Here is a 17,262-nt window from a genome sequence, read left to right on the forward strand (position 1 = left end):
GTATTTATGGAATATGACACAACACTACTGTCCACCCAGAGAGCTTCGCTCGACTGACGCCCTGTTAGCAATTATTCAATCTAGTCGATCAGCTTCAAAAGGTGGCCGCCGGCTCCAAACACTGGGGAACTCTCTTTGGAACCAGCTCCTTCATCAGCTCCGAGCATCCTCCTCCTTGATGGCCTTCCGTAAGGACTTGAAAACACTTCTTTTTTCACAAGCCTACAGATAGAGACTTGGCCTTCCAAGCCCTTAGCAGGACGCTGCCTTAATCCCAGGCTGCGGTCCATGGTCAGGGAGTAGGGATAGGCTTTTTGTGCCCTGACACCCCCCCCCCCCCCTTCTTTTTATATTTGTTTATTTCTTGTCTGTTCCCCTCTTTTACTTAGATGTCCTAGTTTCTTCTTTTTGCTCTTGGGAACTGGATAACCCCAGCTTGTTGGTAAGCGCTTAGACGCAAGTTTCACAACTCGCATTCGGCGCTCTATAAGTATTTATTCCAATCCAATCCAACAATCAGACTCCAAGTGATTAAACTTAAAGTGTCCAAAAAAATATTCTTAAACAATATTGCTTGAAACCTTTCACCACACCATAGTGCTCAGCGACTCCACACCCAAAGGAATTGCGCTTACCAATAAAATATGCCTGCATTCGCATGCATGGCAATAAAGCTGAAATAATCTCCAAACAAAATAAATCAATTCCACCAGTGTTCACATAAATCAGAAGTTGCTCCACATGTAAAAGTAAAAATGGCTCCAATAGTGAAGTATATCAAAACAAATTTATCAAAAACAGCATAGGAAACCTTCACACGTTGCACTCACATTTAGCAAAACAAATAGAGACACTTCAACAATGAACTCAGCAGTGGGCTCCAAACCAAAAAAGACAATTTCGCAATAAGCTTGTTGTATTATGGTCTCGGCGGACCCAAGGTAAACTGTCAGTCTCACCCCCTGCTCCGTTCGTTCCCCTCTTCACTTCAAAGCACTACGCACACGGTGGTCGATATTCCGTGTAACCACTCCTAGACCAGTTCCGTCGCTCAGGACTTCTTCAAATAGGGTGGAGTCACTGAGCACTATGGTGTGGTGAAAGGTTTCAAGCAAGATTGTTTAACCACTTAACCCCCGGACCATATTGCTGGTCAAAGACCAGGCCACTTTTTGCGATTCGGCACTGCGTCGCTTTAACTGACAATTGCACGGTCGTGCGACGTGGCTCCCAAACAAAATTGGCGTCCTTTTTTTCCCACAGAGCTTTCTTTTGGTCGTATTTGATCACCTCTGCGGTTTTTAGTTTTTGCGCTATAAACAAAAATAGAGCGCAAATTTTGAAAAAAAAAATATTTTTAACTTTTTGCTATAATAAATATCCCCCAAAAATAAATAAAAAAACGATTTTTTTCCTCAGTTCAGGCCGATACATATTAGTCTACATATTTGTCGTAAAAAAAAAAAAGAAAAAAAATCGCAATAAGCACAAAAGTTATAGCGTTTACAAAATAGGGGATAGTTTTATGGCATTTTTCTTAATATTTTTATTTTTTTACTAGTAATGGCGGCATTCAGCACCTTTTATCGGTACTGCCACATTATGGCGGACACTTTTGACACATTTTTGGGACCATTGGCATTTTTATAGCAATCAGTGCTATAAAAATGCATTGATTACTATAAAAATGCCACTGGCAGTGAAGGGGTTAACACTAGGGGGCGAGCAAGGGGTTAATCATGTTCCCTGGGTGTGTTCTAACTGAAGGGGGGGTGGGACTGACATGGGGAAATGACAAATCACTGTTCATACATTGTATGAACAGACAATAGGTCATTTCCCCCCCTGACAGAACCGGGAGCTGTGCGTTTACACACACAGCTCCCGGTTCTCGCTCTGTAACGAGCAATCGCGGGTGCCCGGCGATGATCGCGACAGCCGGGCACGCGCGCCGGCGTCAGGGGAGAGCGGGGGGGAAGCACAAGCCCCTAGTGGCTGCTCGGCGAGATGACGTATAGCTACGTGATCTCGCCCAGCAGAGCCGACCTGCCGCCGTATAACTGCGGCGGCTGGTCGGCAAGCAGTTAAGATTTTTTTGGACACCAAGTTTAATCACTTGGAATTTAATCACTTATGGACTTGTCTTGTTAAAATTATCCTTTTTATTACTGGATGAACGTTTTTTTTTCTTGGAACATTTTATTATTTATATTGCTTTTTTTCATCAATATTTTTTCACTTCTCACATATACCTATTATAGTTTAATATGTGTATATTTTGTCACAATTTTTTTTTTTTTATTCTTTATTTATAACAGAGAGGCCGGCCCACAGGGGCTACAACAACTGGAAATGCATTACATTTACAATAATACAACTGATAACATCACAAGACAGGGATTTCATTGGCACAAAGCACGGCAAGGGACGAGGGCTCCCGGGTGACATGTCTACAGGAAGATATTGCCTCGTCAAGTCTGTCTTAGACCCAACCCCGTCCCTCAACCGGTGCGAAGCGCCCAGGAGGTCACGTAAATTTGTGCCCCTTTGCCCTGTGGGCCCTGTCCCTCATCTCATTTTCCTGTATATCTTTAGGAAGGGTAAGAAGAGACAAGAAAGAAGACAGTAAGGTAGAAAGAAAAGAGGAGTACTAGGTGGTGCTGCCCAGACCGCGTGAGCACTCGGAGGGAGGGGGAGGGGGGGCAGGGACCAGGTGAGGTGTGTATGCCTGTACACGGGCACATCAGAACGCCTCCGCGCCCGCCCGGGGCGGAGGGGGGGTAGGGGCTCACACCACCGGGGCTATTCCCCGGAGGCTTTGTCCCTCATCGGAATATTTAAAAATGTTCCATAGTTGCCATGTCTTGGAGTAGGCCTCCTGCCTTTGTTGACTTGAGAGTATCAAATCCTCCAGTCTGCTGACGTCATCTACCCTCCGAAGCCACTGTGCGACAGATGGGGGATAGGGAGACTTCCAGTTAAGGGGGGCGCAGGCTCTGGCCGCATCCAGAAGGTTTCTCACCACCGATTTTTTGTGAACACGGGTCGGCGTATCCGTGGCATGCAGGAGGAAGAAGGCCGGGTCATCTGGTACCGTGCGATCTGAAAATTTCTGAGTCACGTGGCAAACCTCCCCCCAGAAACCCTGCAAGCGAGGGCAGGACCAAAATATGTGAAGAATGGTGCCCTCCTCCCCCTGACAGCGCCAACAAAGCTCAGAGGTCGCCGGGAAAAACCTATGCAGCAGAGTCGGGGTCCTATACCATCTCGTAAAGATTTTATAGTTTGTCTCCTGTGTCTTAGCGCATAGGGAGGATCTATGGATAAATGTCAAGATGTGTTGCTTTGGCAGGTCGTGAACTGGCGATCCAGGTCTCCCTCCCAGTCACAGATTGGCGCCAATCTGTGACTGGGCGCCAATCAATATACAAACCCCCAAAAAAAGCAGCTACTTAAAGTGGAGGTTCACCCAAAAAATCTATTTTTAACATTAGATTGAGGCTTTTTTTTTTTTAAATCAATGCAGTACTTACCTTTTTAGAGATAGATGTTCTCCGCGGCTTCCGGGTATGATCTTCGGGACTGGGCGTTCCTATTTGATTGACAGCCTTCCGACGGTCGCATACAGTGCGTCACGAGTTCCCGAAAGTAGCCGAACGTCGGGCGCCGTAGAGAGCCGCACCGATGTTCGGCAACTCGCGACGCGCTGTATGCGACCGTCGGAAGGCTGTCAATCAAATAGGAACGCCCAGTCCCGAAGATCATACCCGGAAGCCACGGAGAACATCTATCTCTAAAACGGTAAGTACTGCATTGGTTTGAAAAAAAACACCCGATTCTGCTTCGCACAATTAGCCTCAATCTAATGTTAAAAAAAAAAATTCGGGTGAACCCCCGCTTTAAAAAATGTGAATGATATGTGAAAAATTCTGAATGAACAAAACAGTAGCGCTATGTGCAAAAGTTATTTTGAACAATCCTAAATAAATGTGAAAATAAATCTGTGACAAAATATACACATATTAAACTATAATGGGTATATGTGAGAAGTGAAAAAATATTGATGAAAAAAAAGCAATATAAATAACTGTGGATCACACCCCATGATGAGAAACATCCAGTCAAAACACAGTAAATGCAGCCAATCCTGGGAGAGCTGGAAGGGAGAGGGGGGGAGGGGCGAGGGATGTGATTTGTGAACTTTTTACACAGGATGTGCCTCTGTCTCAGGCTAGTGCACGAGATATGTCAGTATAACCTGTCACTCACAGCAAGGGGGCGGAACGGACTAGGGTTTTTCTCTGTAAGTCCGTTTTATTTCACTGAACAATAAAAGAGGATTGCTCAGAGCTGGATTAACTGTGTGGCAAGACTGGGCACAGATGATAGGAAATCTTATACCCTAAATTGTGACATTAAAAAAATAAAAAAGAATTTCGGGTTTACATCCACTTTAAAGAGTGCAATACCTCATTCATTAAAGTGGAGGTTCCCCCTAAAAAAAAAATTCTAACAATACATTCGGAAGACTGGTTACACTGCGGTTAGGCTGTTTTTTTTTTCCCGTACATACCTCGATATCGCCGTTTCATCTCTCGGCTTCCGGGTCTGATTCTTGCTGGACCTAGTTGATTGACGTTCCTCTGACCGGCGCATACTGCGCGTCACGACTTTCCGACAGAAGCCGAAGGTCATTGCGCAGGCGCCGTAGAGTCGGCTATATACGGCGCCCGCGCAGCGACGTTCGGCTTCTTTCGGAAAGTCGTGACATCAAGTATGCGTCGGACGGAGGAACGTCAATCAACTAGGAACGCCCAGACCCGAAAGAATCATACCCGGAAGCCGAGGGATGAAACGGCGAGATCGAGGTATGTACAAAAAAAAAACAGCCTAACCGCAGTGTAGTCTTCTCAATGTATTGTTAGAATTTTTTTTAGGGGGAACCTCCACTTTAAGCAAGCGCATTTTCACTTAACTTAGTAAATAGGGTGAAATTATGCCAATTTTATTAATCTAATAATGCGAGAACAAAAACTGTTTGCTTCATTTTCTTATACATTATTGGGAACATTTTTGCAAAGTGAATTTTCTATTTTTTCCACCTCATTTATGAAAATGTACTTAAAAAATTGAACAAGCTCCAATCCTTCATTATATCAGGGTCGCGGTCATATTCTGCCATCATACAAAAGTCTTCTAAAACAAAGCACATAAGTATTTGGGGTTTTTATTCCTTTAAAATAATTCATACAAATGGTTACACTCACAAACATGATTTTAACCAAAAAGAAAAAAAATATATATTGCTAGCCTACCACATTACCAGGAAGGAATCAATGTAGGCAATGAAATGTACTACCTTTCAGTAGTCTAGATTTCCCGCATACCACCAATAATATATACTTTATTTTTTTTCAATTTTTTTGTTTTTCATAAACTGTTGACAAGAAGCACTATGCTCATTTATACGAAATTTTGATTTCTCTTAAAAAAAAAAAAAAATGTAATGCTGTCATTTGAAATAAAAGGGAATCCATGCCAAAATTAATTTTGAAAAAAAAAAAAAAAAAAAAGCTTTTGTGGCAAATAAAATATACATAAGACAAGCAGGTAAAAAATAACAATGCACTGTGTGGTTTTAAAGAAAATAAAATGGGAAAATGTATTCTCCTGAGAAGGTTGCCAACTGCCTTGTTTACTGGGCATGTTACAACATATAAAAACAAAATTATATATATTTTTTTCAGCTTTTTCTCCATTTCAAATGTGGTTTGCTGAATGCCTCCCTTATGTTTTTTCCCCTATCGATAGTTATGCAAACAAACCCTTTTTATGTTCTAAAAACTGTACACAGACAAGTACATTCATGAGATAATTAACTACTAACTTCTCTTGCTTAACAAAGGACCCAAACAGGACACAGAACAGTGAGGTCAGTCCACTGAACAGGGACAAACTACATTTTTTTTTTAATATGAAGGGGGAAAAAAAAAAAAAAAAAGTTTCCAAATGCTCTTTGCCTCTTTTTTTTATACTGTATATTTGGACCAATTTCTAAAAACAGTTACGATCCACAAGTTCATTATTTTTGCCTCTATCCGGAATCCAGATGACAATGATCTTCATGTTCTAGGCATCTTCAGTCTCCGCTGATCTCCAGTTCTCCAATGCAGGGAATGGTCATCTTTTTCATTTTAATACAGGATATTGGCTACAACTGGTCACTCGGATGGTCTCTGTCAGCCTCTGGTTTGACGGTTTGGCCAGGAGAAGGGGTATGGGGTGGGTGAACCACGGCAGGATGACCATGGGATAAAGGCATGGCGTTGGGGACGATTGCATCAACTGCAGTTGGGATGCCAGCTGGGGCCATGCTTACGACACCTGGAGGGTACCTGCTGTTATAAGAAACTCTGGGTCAGTTTACAGAGTGATACATGATGTCTGCTTTTCAGAAGTTGAAAATTAAAGTGGTTGTAAACCCTCTCATATACCCAGTGGAGTGAACAGCCTCAGATGATACACATAAATTAAACAAATCCTCCTAAGATTTACTTGTTTATCTGCTGTCCTCTCTTGTCTACAACCCTTCAAAAGTGCAGATTTGTGATAAAATCCTTCAACATCTGTGAGGAGTACAGAGGAGGGTGTGGACAGCTGCAGTTACAGCTAGGGTTGCCAAATCATCCCTTTAAAACAGAACACATATTAATTACACAGGTTCTGTGGCTGATTAAGGAGGTAATTAAACTCACTTGGTGCCTTATTTGCATTAAATTAGCCTCAGAACCTGTGTAATTCATATGTGTTCTGTTTTAAAGGGATGAGGTGGCAACTCTAGTTACAGCGCTTATCTAGAGATGGACTCGGGCGTGTTCGAAATCCCACATGCAGCTGCAAAGATCGGGAAATGTATCACTACCTGTGATTAGCGATGTGCAGTGTCTGCTTCCTGGCAGGATCGGGTAGGTGGAATTTTGAACATGCCCAGCCCATCTCTACTTTTAAACACTGCGTGAGAGCCGATTGGAGGAAAGGGACACACCACCCCCCACATAGGCAGAGGAAAGAAGGAACATGCAGAGCTGTAATCTGAATAGACAAGCTGTGTGCTCATCACCCTCTCCGTCACAAATTTTATCCCATGTGTCAGGAAATATTCTCAGAAGGGACTCATGCTGATAACAGAGGAATGAAGCACCAGACAGAAGCGACACTTAGAGCTTTGGGGATAGACTAGTAAACACTACAGATACCGTTGTGCTCATAAGTTCACATACCCTGGCAGAATTTATGATTTCTTAGCCATTTTTGAGTGAAGATGAATAATAAACACAAAAACTTTTTTCACTCATGGTTAGTGTTTGGCTGAAGCCATTTAATTATCAATCAACTGTGTTTAATCTCTTTAAATCATAATGGCATCAAACTAACAAAATTACCCTGATCAAAAGTTTACATACTCAAGTTCTTAATACTGTGTATTGCCCCCTTTAACATCAATGACAGCTTGAAGTATTTTGTGGTATTTGTGGATGAGGCTCTTTATCTTCTCAGATGGTAAAGCTGACCATTCCTCTTGGAAAAAAGCCTCCAGTTCCTGGAAATTCTTGGGTTCTCTTGCATGAACTGCGCGAATGAGATCTCCCCAGAGTGGCTCAATTATATTGAGGTCAGGAGACGGAGATGGCCACTCCAGAACCTTCACTTTATTCTGCTGTAGCCAATGACAGGTCGACTTGGCCTTGTGTTTTGGATCATTCTCATGTTGGAATGTCCAAGTACATCCAATGCGCAGCTTCCTGGCTGATGAATGCTAATGTTCCTCCCAAATTATTTGATAACATACTGTATTCATCTTGCCAACAATGTTGACCAAATTTCCTGTGCCTTTGTAGCTCACACATACCTTTCATCATAGGCCTTGTTGATTCTCTTCCAAATGTAGTGTTCATGGTTGTGACCAAAAAGCTAAATTTTGGCCTCATCACTCCAAATGACTTTGTGCCAGAAGGTTTGAGGCTTGATTCTGTGCGGTTTGGCAAATTGTAAGCGGGATACTTTGTGGGATTTGCATAGTAATGATTTTCTTCTGGCGACTTGACCATGCAGTCCATCTTTCTTCAAGTGTCTCCTTATTGTGCATCTTGAAACAGCCACACCACGTTTTCAGAGAGTTCTGTATTTCACCAGAAGATATTTGTGGGTTTTTCTTTGCATCCCAAACAATTTTCCTGGCAGTTGTGGCTGAAATTTTAGTTGGTCTACCTGACCGTGGTTTGGTTTCAACAGAACTTCTCATTTTCCACTTCTTGATTAGTGTTTGGACACTGCCGATTGGCAGTCTCAATTTCTTGGCTATCCTTTTATATCTTTTTGCTGTTGTATACAGTTCAACTACCTTTTTCCGTAGATCCTTTGACAATTCTTTTCCTTTTCCCATGACTCAGAATCCAGAAACCTCAGTGCAGCACTGGATGAAAGATGCAAGGGTCTGTCAGGAGTGCAGAAACTCATTGACCTTTTATACACACACACAAATTACACAAACATATCACAGGTGAGGATGGTTACCTTTAATAGCCATTCAAACCCCTGTGTGTCAACTTGTGTGCATATTGTTAGGCCAAAATCACCAGGGTATGTAAACTTTTGATCAGAGTCATTTGGGTAGTGTCTGTTGCCAATATGATTTAAAAAAGAATAAACACAGTTGATTGATAATTAATGGCTTCAGCCAAACACTATCCACAATTGAAAGAAAAGTTTGTGTTCATCATTCATATTCTCTGAAAAATGGCCAAGAAATCTAATTCTGCCAGGGTATGTAAACTTATGAGCAGAATTGTAGGTGTGCTTTGTTCAGATTTCATGACTGATGTTTACAACCACTTTAAACATTAAGTAGAAAACAAATGTACGCATTCAAAACAAGCCTAACATTATTTTTTAAATAATTGTACAGTAAGACGAATAAGGAGTAGCATGCTGTAGAGCAGTGATGGCGAACCTTGGCACCCAGATGTTTTGGAACTACATTTCCCATGATGCTCATGCACTCTGCAGTGTAGTTGAGCATCATGGGAAATGTAGTTCCAAAACATCTGGGGTGCCAAGGTTCGCCATCACTGCTGTAGAGCATTTACCCCGCGATATTTACCAATCAGACCACAACTCAATTATATGGATGCACCAGTGAAAGTGGAATGCCTGCCAAACAGAGTTCTGGCTTGAGTGAGCAATGTTTAGATCAGGGGTGTTCAACCTGCGACCCAATACTGCTATGCTATAAAATTGTAAACTTATTTAAAATAATTTTTTATCCTTAATATTTTTTGTAAAAATGCATTTACACTTAGTGAACACATGAGGCCCAAGAAAAAATTGAGTGCATCTCTTGACTGGACTTTTATAATTTCAAAGAAAAATATCCCACTCTTCACAATCACACCTTATCCAGGTCATCAATTTTCAGCAGCACCTACCGTATTATTTGTGAGCAACTATTTTCAAGGATGAAGCATACAAAGGGCAAAATTAGGACCAAAATATCTGAAGGGCACCTTGAGAATTCATTGAGAATCGAGACTACATCCATCAAACCAGATATTGATTAGTTTATCAAAAACAGTAGCAAATATCAGATTAGTTATATGTTGCCCTCTTTTACTTTATTAATAATAAAAAAAAAAAAGTATTATTACTCCGTTTGGGTCCTTTCACATGGGCGGTCTGCACAGCGGACTCCTCTTTGCTCAGCCAGATCGAGACGCTGATCCCCGCTGAGCAGGCGGATGATAGGTCCGTCTCTGCTCACTGTGCAAACATGGACCTGTCATAGCCCCGCTCTCCTCTATGGGAAGATTGGATGAAAATTGACCGCCTGTCCCTTTTCATCTGATCCACTAGACCAGGGGTTCTCAACGCCTGTCCTGAGGACCCACTAAGGCTGGATTCACACCTATGCAGTTTTAGTGCTTTTTGCATTTTGCAGATTTGCTCTACAGAACATGTTCCATAGGAAACCATGTTAAATGAAATGTAGTGCAAATCTGCAAAACGTAAAAAGCACCAAAACTCCATAGGTGTGAATCCAGCCTAACAGGCCAGATTTGAAGTATTACCTTGGAGAGACGCGGACTAGAATCATGCAATCACTGAGCAGAAAATGATATCACCTGTGATATATTTCAGTTATCTTGCAAACCTGACCTGAGGACAGGAGTTGAGAACCACTGTGCTAGACTGATGGAAAATAGGTTCACCATCCGTCTGGATTTCTCAGACAGGATTAGCAGCAGGTGTCGCCGCTGACATTCATCACTCCATAGGGGGAGATTGGAGGGTCCGATCAGGTCCACCTGAAAAACTGACAGATGGACCTGATCGAAAAGCCCGTGTGAAAGGCGCTATAGGTACATGATCTATATCAGTGATCATTAACCTGTGATCTTCCTGACTTTTTCTGACCATCTATCCTTATTAAAAGTTGATTTTAGGTGTGGCCCAAGACTATTCCTCTTCTTCCAATGTGGCCCAGGAAGGTCAAAAGGTTTAACACCCTTGGCTTAGAACAGGGATCCTCAAACTACGGCCCTCCAGTTGTTGCGGAACTACACATCCCACGAGGCATTGTAAAACTCTGACATTCACAGACATGACTAGGCATGATGGGATTTGTAGTTCCGCAACAGCTGGAGGGCCAAAGTTTGAGGATCCCTGGCTTAGAACCTCTTTAGCAGGGGTAGGCAACCTTAAAGAGGTGGAGATCTACATGTACAACCATGGAGAAGTCAAAGATCACTGGGCACAGTGTTGCCTCCTCACACCAGATTGAAACAACTAATTGCTGTTCTATCGCGTCGCAATCGCGTGCATTGCACGGCAATCATGGGTTTGAATCAGGTGGTGGAGGCGGCAATATATTGCTTCCTCCCCACCTGTAACACACACTCGGATCACTATTCAGAGAACCAGCAGTGCCTACTGTACTTGTGAATGAGCAGTGGCACCCTTAGGGCTCGTTCACGCGTAAAGTTGGGGTGGTGGTGGTAAAACCCTTACATAAAAGTGCTCCAAGCCCATAGGATATAATAGAAGTCTATAGTTAAAGTGAAGGTCCCACTAAAAAAAATATATATATATATATATTAAAAACCAGCAGTTACAAGTACAGCAGCTGCTGACTCTTAATATATGGACACTTACCTATCCATGGTGCCCACGATGTTGGCAGCCAAAGCCGATCTGTCGCTTGAGGATCGGCAGCTGCCGCCGCCATCTTCAGTAAGGGGATCAGGAAGTGAAGCCTTGCAGCTCAACTTCCTGGTTCCCTACTGCACATACGCGAGTCGCGCTGCATGTCCCCACTGGTCCCTGCGGTCTTCTGGGACCTGTGCGTCTTCCCAGAAGACCGCGGGGGGGCGGTACGACAGAAATGGCGGTGGAAGTAGCCAAGGCGATCTATGCCCGGAAGTGGGAGCAAATACCTGTATTACACAGGTATCTGCTCCCTCCTCCCCCCTGAAAGGTGCCAAATGTGACACCAAAGGGGGGGGGGGGAGTGGTGGGGGGAGGATTCCAAAATATGGAAATTCCATTTCTGGGTGGAACTCCACTTTAAGTGCAGCAAACCCACAGGAAAGCTTCAGGTACACTGCACAGATGGTGTGGGTAATCCGCAGTACATCAGTGTGAAAGCAGCCCAATACTATTATGCCCAGTGTATTGCTTCACAATGACCTGAAGATCTTTGCTGCTGCTGGCACCCCTCTGGAGACCACTAGCCGGGATAAGAGGTGGAGTGCAGTTGGTATCACTACGCATGGGACAGGAGACAGCACTACAAATGAGGCATCAGCTTATGCGACTCCTGCTCCCTACTACAACTTTACAAGTAGTCCCTCCGCACTGTTTGATGCTCTGGAATGGAGGGTCAGCGAGCCCAGACTGATGATCTAAAAAAGTCACCTGTCCACAATCTACTGGTTGCTGACGCGCACTCTGTAGGGTTTTTATAGCAGCGTGTTCTCACTGGCTGCTACAGTACTAAAACCAGGGCTCATTCACAGCTGCAGCATTGGTGTCCAAGCAGTCAACATAAAAAGGCAATTTGCCTCATTTCCAAAGGCTTCAGTTCACACAAACGCACTGCAAAAATAAACTGGATATGCTGCATTCATGAGCAGCATGTTCTGACGCACTGTAAGGCATTTCAATGTACTGATGTGCATAATATTGTGGAGAAAATGCAGTGCATGTTAACGTGTTGCATTGCAGGAAGTGAGGGGAAATTAGACGTCACTGGCTCATTTTTAGGAGGTCCTTTCATGGCTTTTGTTGTATTATAAGGGACGTTTACATTCCTTGGAATAGGAATAAAAGTAAAAAAAAAAATGTATAAATAAAAAAAAAGTTAAAATAAATAAGAAAAATAAACAAACATGTTAAACGCGTCGCGCCGAGCTCGCGTGTAGAAGCCAACGCATACGTGAGTAGCGCCCGCATATGAAAACGGTGTTCAAACCACATATGTGAGGTATCGCCGCGTTAGAGCGAGATAAATAATTCTAGCCCTAGACGACCTTTAACTCAAAACATGAATTTTTCAAACGTCGCCTATGGAGATTTGTAAGGGTAAAAGTTTGTCGCCATTCCACGAGCTGGTGCAACTTTGAAGCGTGAAATGTTGGGTATCAATTTACTTGGCGCAACATCATCTTTCACAATATATAAAAAATAAAATTTAGGCTAACTTTACTGTTGTCTTATTTAAAAAAAAAAAAGTGTGCTTGTAAGACCGCTGTGCGAATACGGGGTGACAAAAAGTATTGCAACAACCACTATTTTATTCTCTAGGATGTTCGAAAAAAATATATATAATGTTTGAGTGTTCCAAGTAATTTTCTAGCAAAAAATAAATAAAAATGTTAACTTCAACAAGAGCATACAGGGAACGTTTTATAGGGGAACTGCTCTGCTAAAAACTAGAATCCAAAGTAGATATCAAATTCATCTCCAAGAAAACTCCTTGATTTCCAGTAGAAACAGTATTATAGTACGCAGACATGAATTTTGCCTGCAACAAGCTTTAACATGGTCCCTCGTCAGCACGTCAATCCATTCACTAATACTATGTATGCCTGAGTGAAGCCTGTTCTTATGATGTGATCTTTAACTTTGTGCTGCAATGGGGAATGATGACAGATCAGAACGATGATGATAATTCAGAAGATAAATCAATATATTGGACTCTCCCCTAATCTCATATTCCTCTAAGAGACGAGTAATCTTTACCTCTGGGATAGGCAGACGCTCGATCAATATTACAAAACTATAAAAGGCAGCGTTTAACGCCACTTCCAGTCCCTGTCATTATTAAATATAAAAAACAATCATGAATATATGTATATCAGGATATAGAAGCTAGTGGAGCAGTAGGAGTCCTACTGAAAGGGGTGCAACTGCAGGAGTTAAAGGGCAGGTACTAAGCTTCTACACGATCATAACGGTCATTCGAAAAGGAAGTGGAATAGAAAAAAAAGGCAGAGAAACAGGAAGAGAGACACCAAGAGACGGCCATCTTTAATGAGGGCAATGGAGCAACATTTCTGATATGAATAGGTATGGCTTATATTGTAGGAGAGGTAGGGACACTTTCTTATGAAAACATCCATTCTCTGATGCAAATTCTGGTTTCAGGGCAAAAAATACATTACAGGTTTAGCTTTTAGTGCTACAACATTCAAATGTGGCATACAGAGTCCAATAATCTCCGCTTTCTTAGGAGCCCAATCACATTGTCAGAGCTTAAAACACGTAATTCTAGCAGAGATAAACACACAAAAAAAAAAAAAATCCTCATCTGTCTATTTCAATTTCACCTGATTTACAAGTGAAGAGACAGGGGGATTTTCTTCACCTATTTCTGTATCTGGCGGCAGAGCTAGGGACAAGAGAGGAAGGAAGGGGGTGGGGTGGAGGGGGGTTAGAAAGCGTTGCCGCCCTGTGTTTTTTCCTCCAGCTGTCTGCTTGACAGTAATGTTGGCAATGTCAGTACTGTCAGGCAGAGCAGGGACCATGTCAGCTGCTGGAGGGAGGATTTACATACACAAAGGCATGGGTAGGCAACCTTGGAGAAGTGGAGATTCAGGAGATTTACCCAAACATGGAAGATATCAAAGATAACCAGGCAATAACCCCACAGGGCTGCATTAAAAAGTGCGGTAGGAAGGTTTGAAGATTTAAGAGAACATTAGCAATGCAGAGTTCAGGGGTCAGTAATAAAATGGGCAGGGGCCAATAGTATGCGACGAAGGGGTCAACAGTATGCAGCGCAGAGTGCAATACTATGCATTGCAGAGTGCAAGGGTCAATAGTATTTAATGCATAGTGCAAGGGCTATTGGTATGTAGGGCAGAATACAAGGGCGAGTAGTAACAGAGTTCAGTAGCATGTAATGTTGAGTGTAGAAGTTAGTACACATGCAGAGCTCAGGAGTTTGTAGCATGTAATGCATAGAGAGGAACATGGGAGGGAAAGGGGGGGCACCTGGGCTGAGGGCTAGGTGGCACAAAACATGTTAGGATTCTAGTCCATTGCCTTAATGAGACAGAATAAGAATGCAATATCAGAACTCCATGTGTTGGTCGTTTGCTGACTTGCTCTTACTACTTCTTTGTCTCCATGATCTAAGTGTTCTTCCAGGTTTGTCATTACTTTTCTCTGCATCCATTCCAGATGCTCAATCTCCACCTGCTTCTTCTGAAGAGGCACAGTGCCCGTCATTCACCCCCTGTTGCAAGTTGTACTAGATGTCTCACCTGGACACTATGGCACACTTGAGGGAAGACAGAAGGCCTACCAGCTTTTAGATCTGCATGCTGCTGGGTGAATGGGTGGGATGTTGACATGCAGAGGAGTTGGTGGAAAAACCGGGTCGGTCACAATCTACCCGTCACCATCAATGGGTTTGTGATCCCCACAAGTAGTAATAAAGCCCATCTGGTGCATTAAGCGAGTCCTCTACTGCACACAATGCAGATATATACCACCACCCAATTACTACAACCATCCATGGAAAGTCTATCTTTACCTGTATGTAGCGCCATTCAGTTCTGGGTGGACCACAGCTGGCTCCATACTGGCCCAATGCGTCGCCGCAGTTAAGTGATCTTTATTGACACAGTTTTTCAGGCTGTCAGGGATACGACCTGTTAAGAGGAGTAAAATGGATTCAGACATTAAAGATTTATATATACGTTCTATTAAAATATTTTATATATACTCCATTATTGTATATTCAATTTGGACTTGAATCCTGGATTGAATTGCCAATAAATGTGTAACAAATAAATCTAACCAGTTATACCTAAAGTCTTGGGCATGCACACATCTTTAGACCCTTTTTTTCTTGCATGCTTTTGGCAACAATATGTAGCCCCATACAACATGAAAAGTTCCATTTTAACATGGTGGGCAACAAACACTTGCCCGCCCTGTTATTGTCAAGTCTGACTCATATGAAACCAAACTATAAGCCCTTCCCCTTGATAGATGCTACACTACTAGCGTGGAATAATCTACATACCAAAGTACCCCATGACACTTTGGATAAGTGAAGAAAAAGAGACCGCCGCTCCAGGCAAATGCAATAAGCAATCAATGTCCTCCTCAAAGACCGTGGGTGCTGGCAATGCACAAGGCAAAAATCAATGAAAAGAATTCATGGACAGCCGCACACCAAAATAAACCTAAAAAGGTAGCCTTTATTGGTGTAAAGGATAACAAGCACTACAAAGCACAGCAAGCAGTGGGGTAAAAACTGATGCATTTCGCACAATCAGTGCTTAGTCAAATGACTAAGCACTGACTGATTGTGTGAAACGCGTCAGCTTTTTACCCCACTGCTTGCTGTGCTGTGCTTTTTATCCTTTTTACACCAATAAAGGCTACCTTTTTAGGTTTATTTTGGTGTGCGGCTGTCCATGACTTATTTTCATTGATTTTTACTTTGGATAAGTGCACAGATTTCTAAAAACAACAAATATATGAACACATTATACCCAACTTAAATATTCATCCATGGATAAGGGAAGGGATATAGACCTACAAAGAGTTAATTTCTAAACTTCTTTTTCTTATACCCAACTTGCCTATCTTCACAAAAATAACCCGAACATACATTATAGTGTCCATAGAAAAACCTGGTCTCACTTGAAGTCTGACCGCGGCAGTACAAAAGGGGCTGTCGTGGTTTTAAAACAAGTTACAATACAGTGGAGGCTTCCAAAATCATCAAATATGCAAAACTGGGAAAAGGAGTTGGGAACCAACTTTACACAGAAAGAATGGCAATCGGCCATTCAATCCCACTCTTGTTTTTCCCACTGCGTAAATCACTGGCAACTGATGTTGAAAATACTACACAGGACCTATGAGGTTGGCGCTGATTTACCCAGACTCTTCTCCCAATTGCTGGAGGGGGTGTGGGGGAAGAGGCGGCATCCTGCACATATTATGGTATTGTAAGGAAGTGAAATGTTTTTGGACAGAAGTGTATTCATTAATCAATAAAGTTACAGGACTCAATATCTCACCTACACCAAAGTTGGCTATTCTCAACATAGGGGTCCATTCATTCCCAATGAAATCTAGACCTATAGTAACACATTCTCATACTCTCGCAGAAAAACAAACTATAACCATTTAAATGGAAGTCTACAACAGCCTCTACTCTATCTGAAGTTATTTTTACAGTTAAAACACAATACACGCATGAGAATTTCTTTTGCCACAAGGAGTCAAACTATCCCCAGATTTAATTCCTACTAGGAGACATGGGTTGCATCATATCCTATTGATGATTAATGATAGGCGGCTCACTTACTTCTAGAAGTGGTACATGTGAACTGTTTTTTTGTTTTAGTTTACGTTATTTATGTTAATATTGTTATATTTTAGACTTTTCCTTCTTTGTTTGGAGGGAGTTGCGCCTTAAAGGGGTTGTAAAGGTAAAAAAAAAAAATCCTAAATAGCTTCCTTTACCTTAGTGCAGTCCTCCTTCACTTACCTCATCCTTCAATTTTGCTTTTAAATGTCCTTATTTCTTCTGAGAAATCCTCACTTCCTGTTCTTCTGTCTGTAACTCCACACAGTAATGCAAGGCTTTCTCCCTGGTGTGGAGTGCCATGCTCGACCCCTCCCTTGGACTACAGGAGAGTCAGGATGCCCTCTATGTTGCCGATAGAGAAAGGAGCTGTG

At 42.4% G+C, this 17,262-nt stretch overlaps 1 protein-coding gene across 8 annotated transcripts in view; it reads right to left on the minus strand.

Annotated features, from left to right (window-relative positions):
• CTBP1 (C-terminal binding protein 1) overlaps window positions 1-17,262 on the minus strand; it is a 556,415-nt gene that overhangs the window by 20,977 nt on the left and 518,176 nt on the right. For 7 of the 8 annotated variants that reach the window (XM_040335253.1, XM_040335255.1, XM_040335259.1 and 4 more), the window contains 2 exons: window positions 15,095-15,212; window positions 5,212-6,398 (listed from right to left, as the gene is read on the minus strand). In XM_040335253.1, coding sequence (XP_040191187.1) covers window positions 6,212-6,398; window positions 15,095-15,212 — 305 coding nt within the window. In that variant the 3' untranslated portion in view covers window positions 5,212-6,211. Of the gene's footprint in view, window positions 1-5,211; window positions 6,399-15,094; window positions 15,213-17,262 lie in introns of those variants that run through there. The other variant, XM_040335258.1, reaches the window with a different exon arrangement.

Source organism: Rana temporaria, chromosome 1 (assembly GCF_905171775.1).
Source record: "Rana temporaria chromosome 1, aRanTem1.1, whole genome shotgun sequence".
NCBI classification, from domain to species: domain Eukaryota; kingdom Metazoa; phylum Chordata; class Amphibia; order Anura; family Ranidae; genus Rana; species Rana temporaria.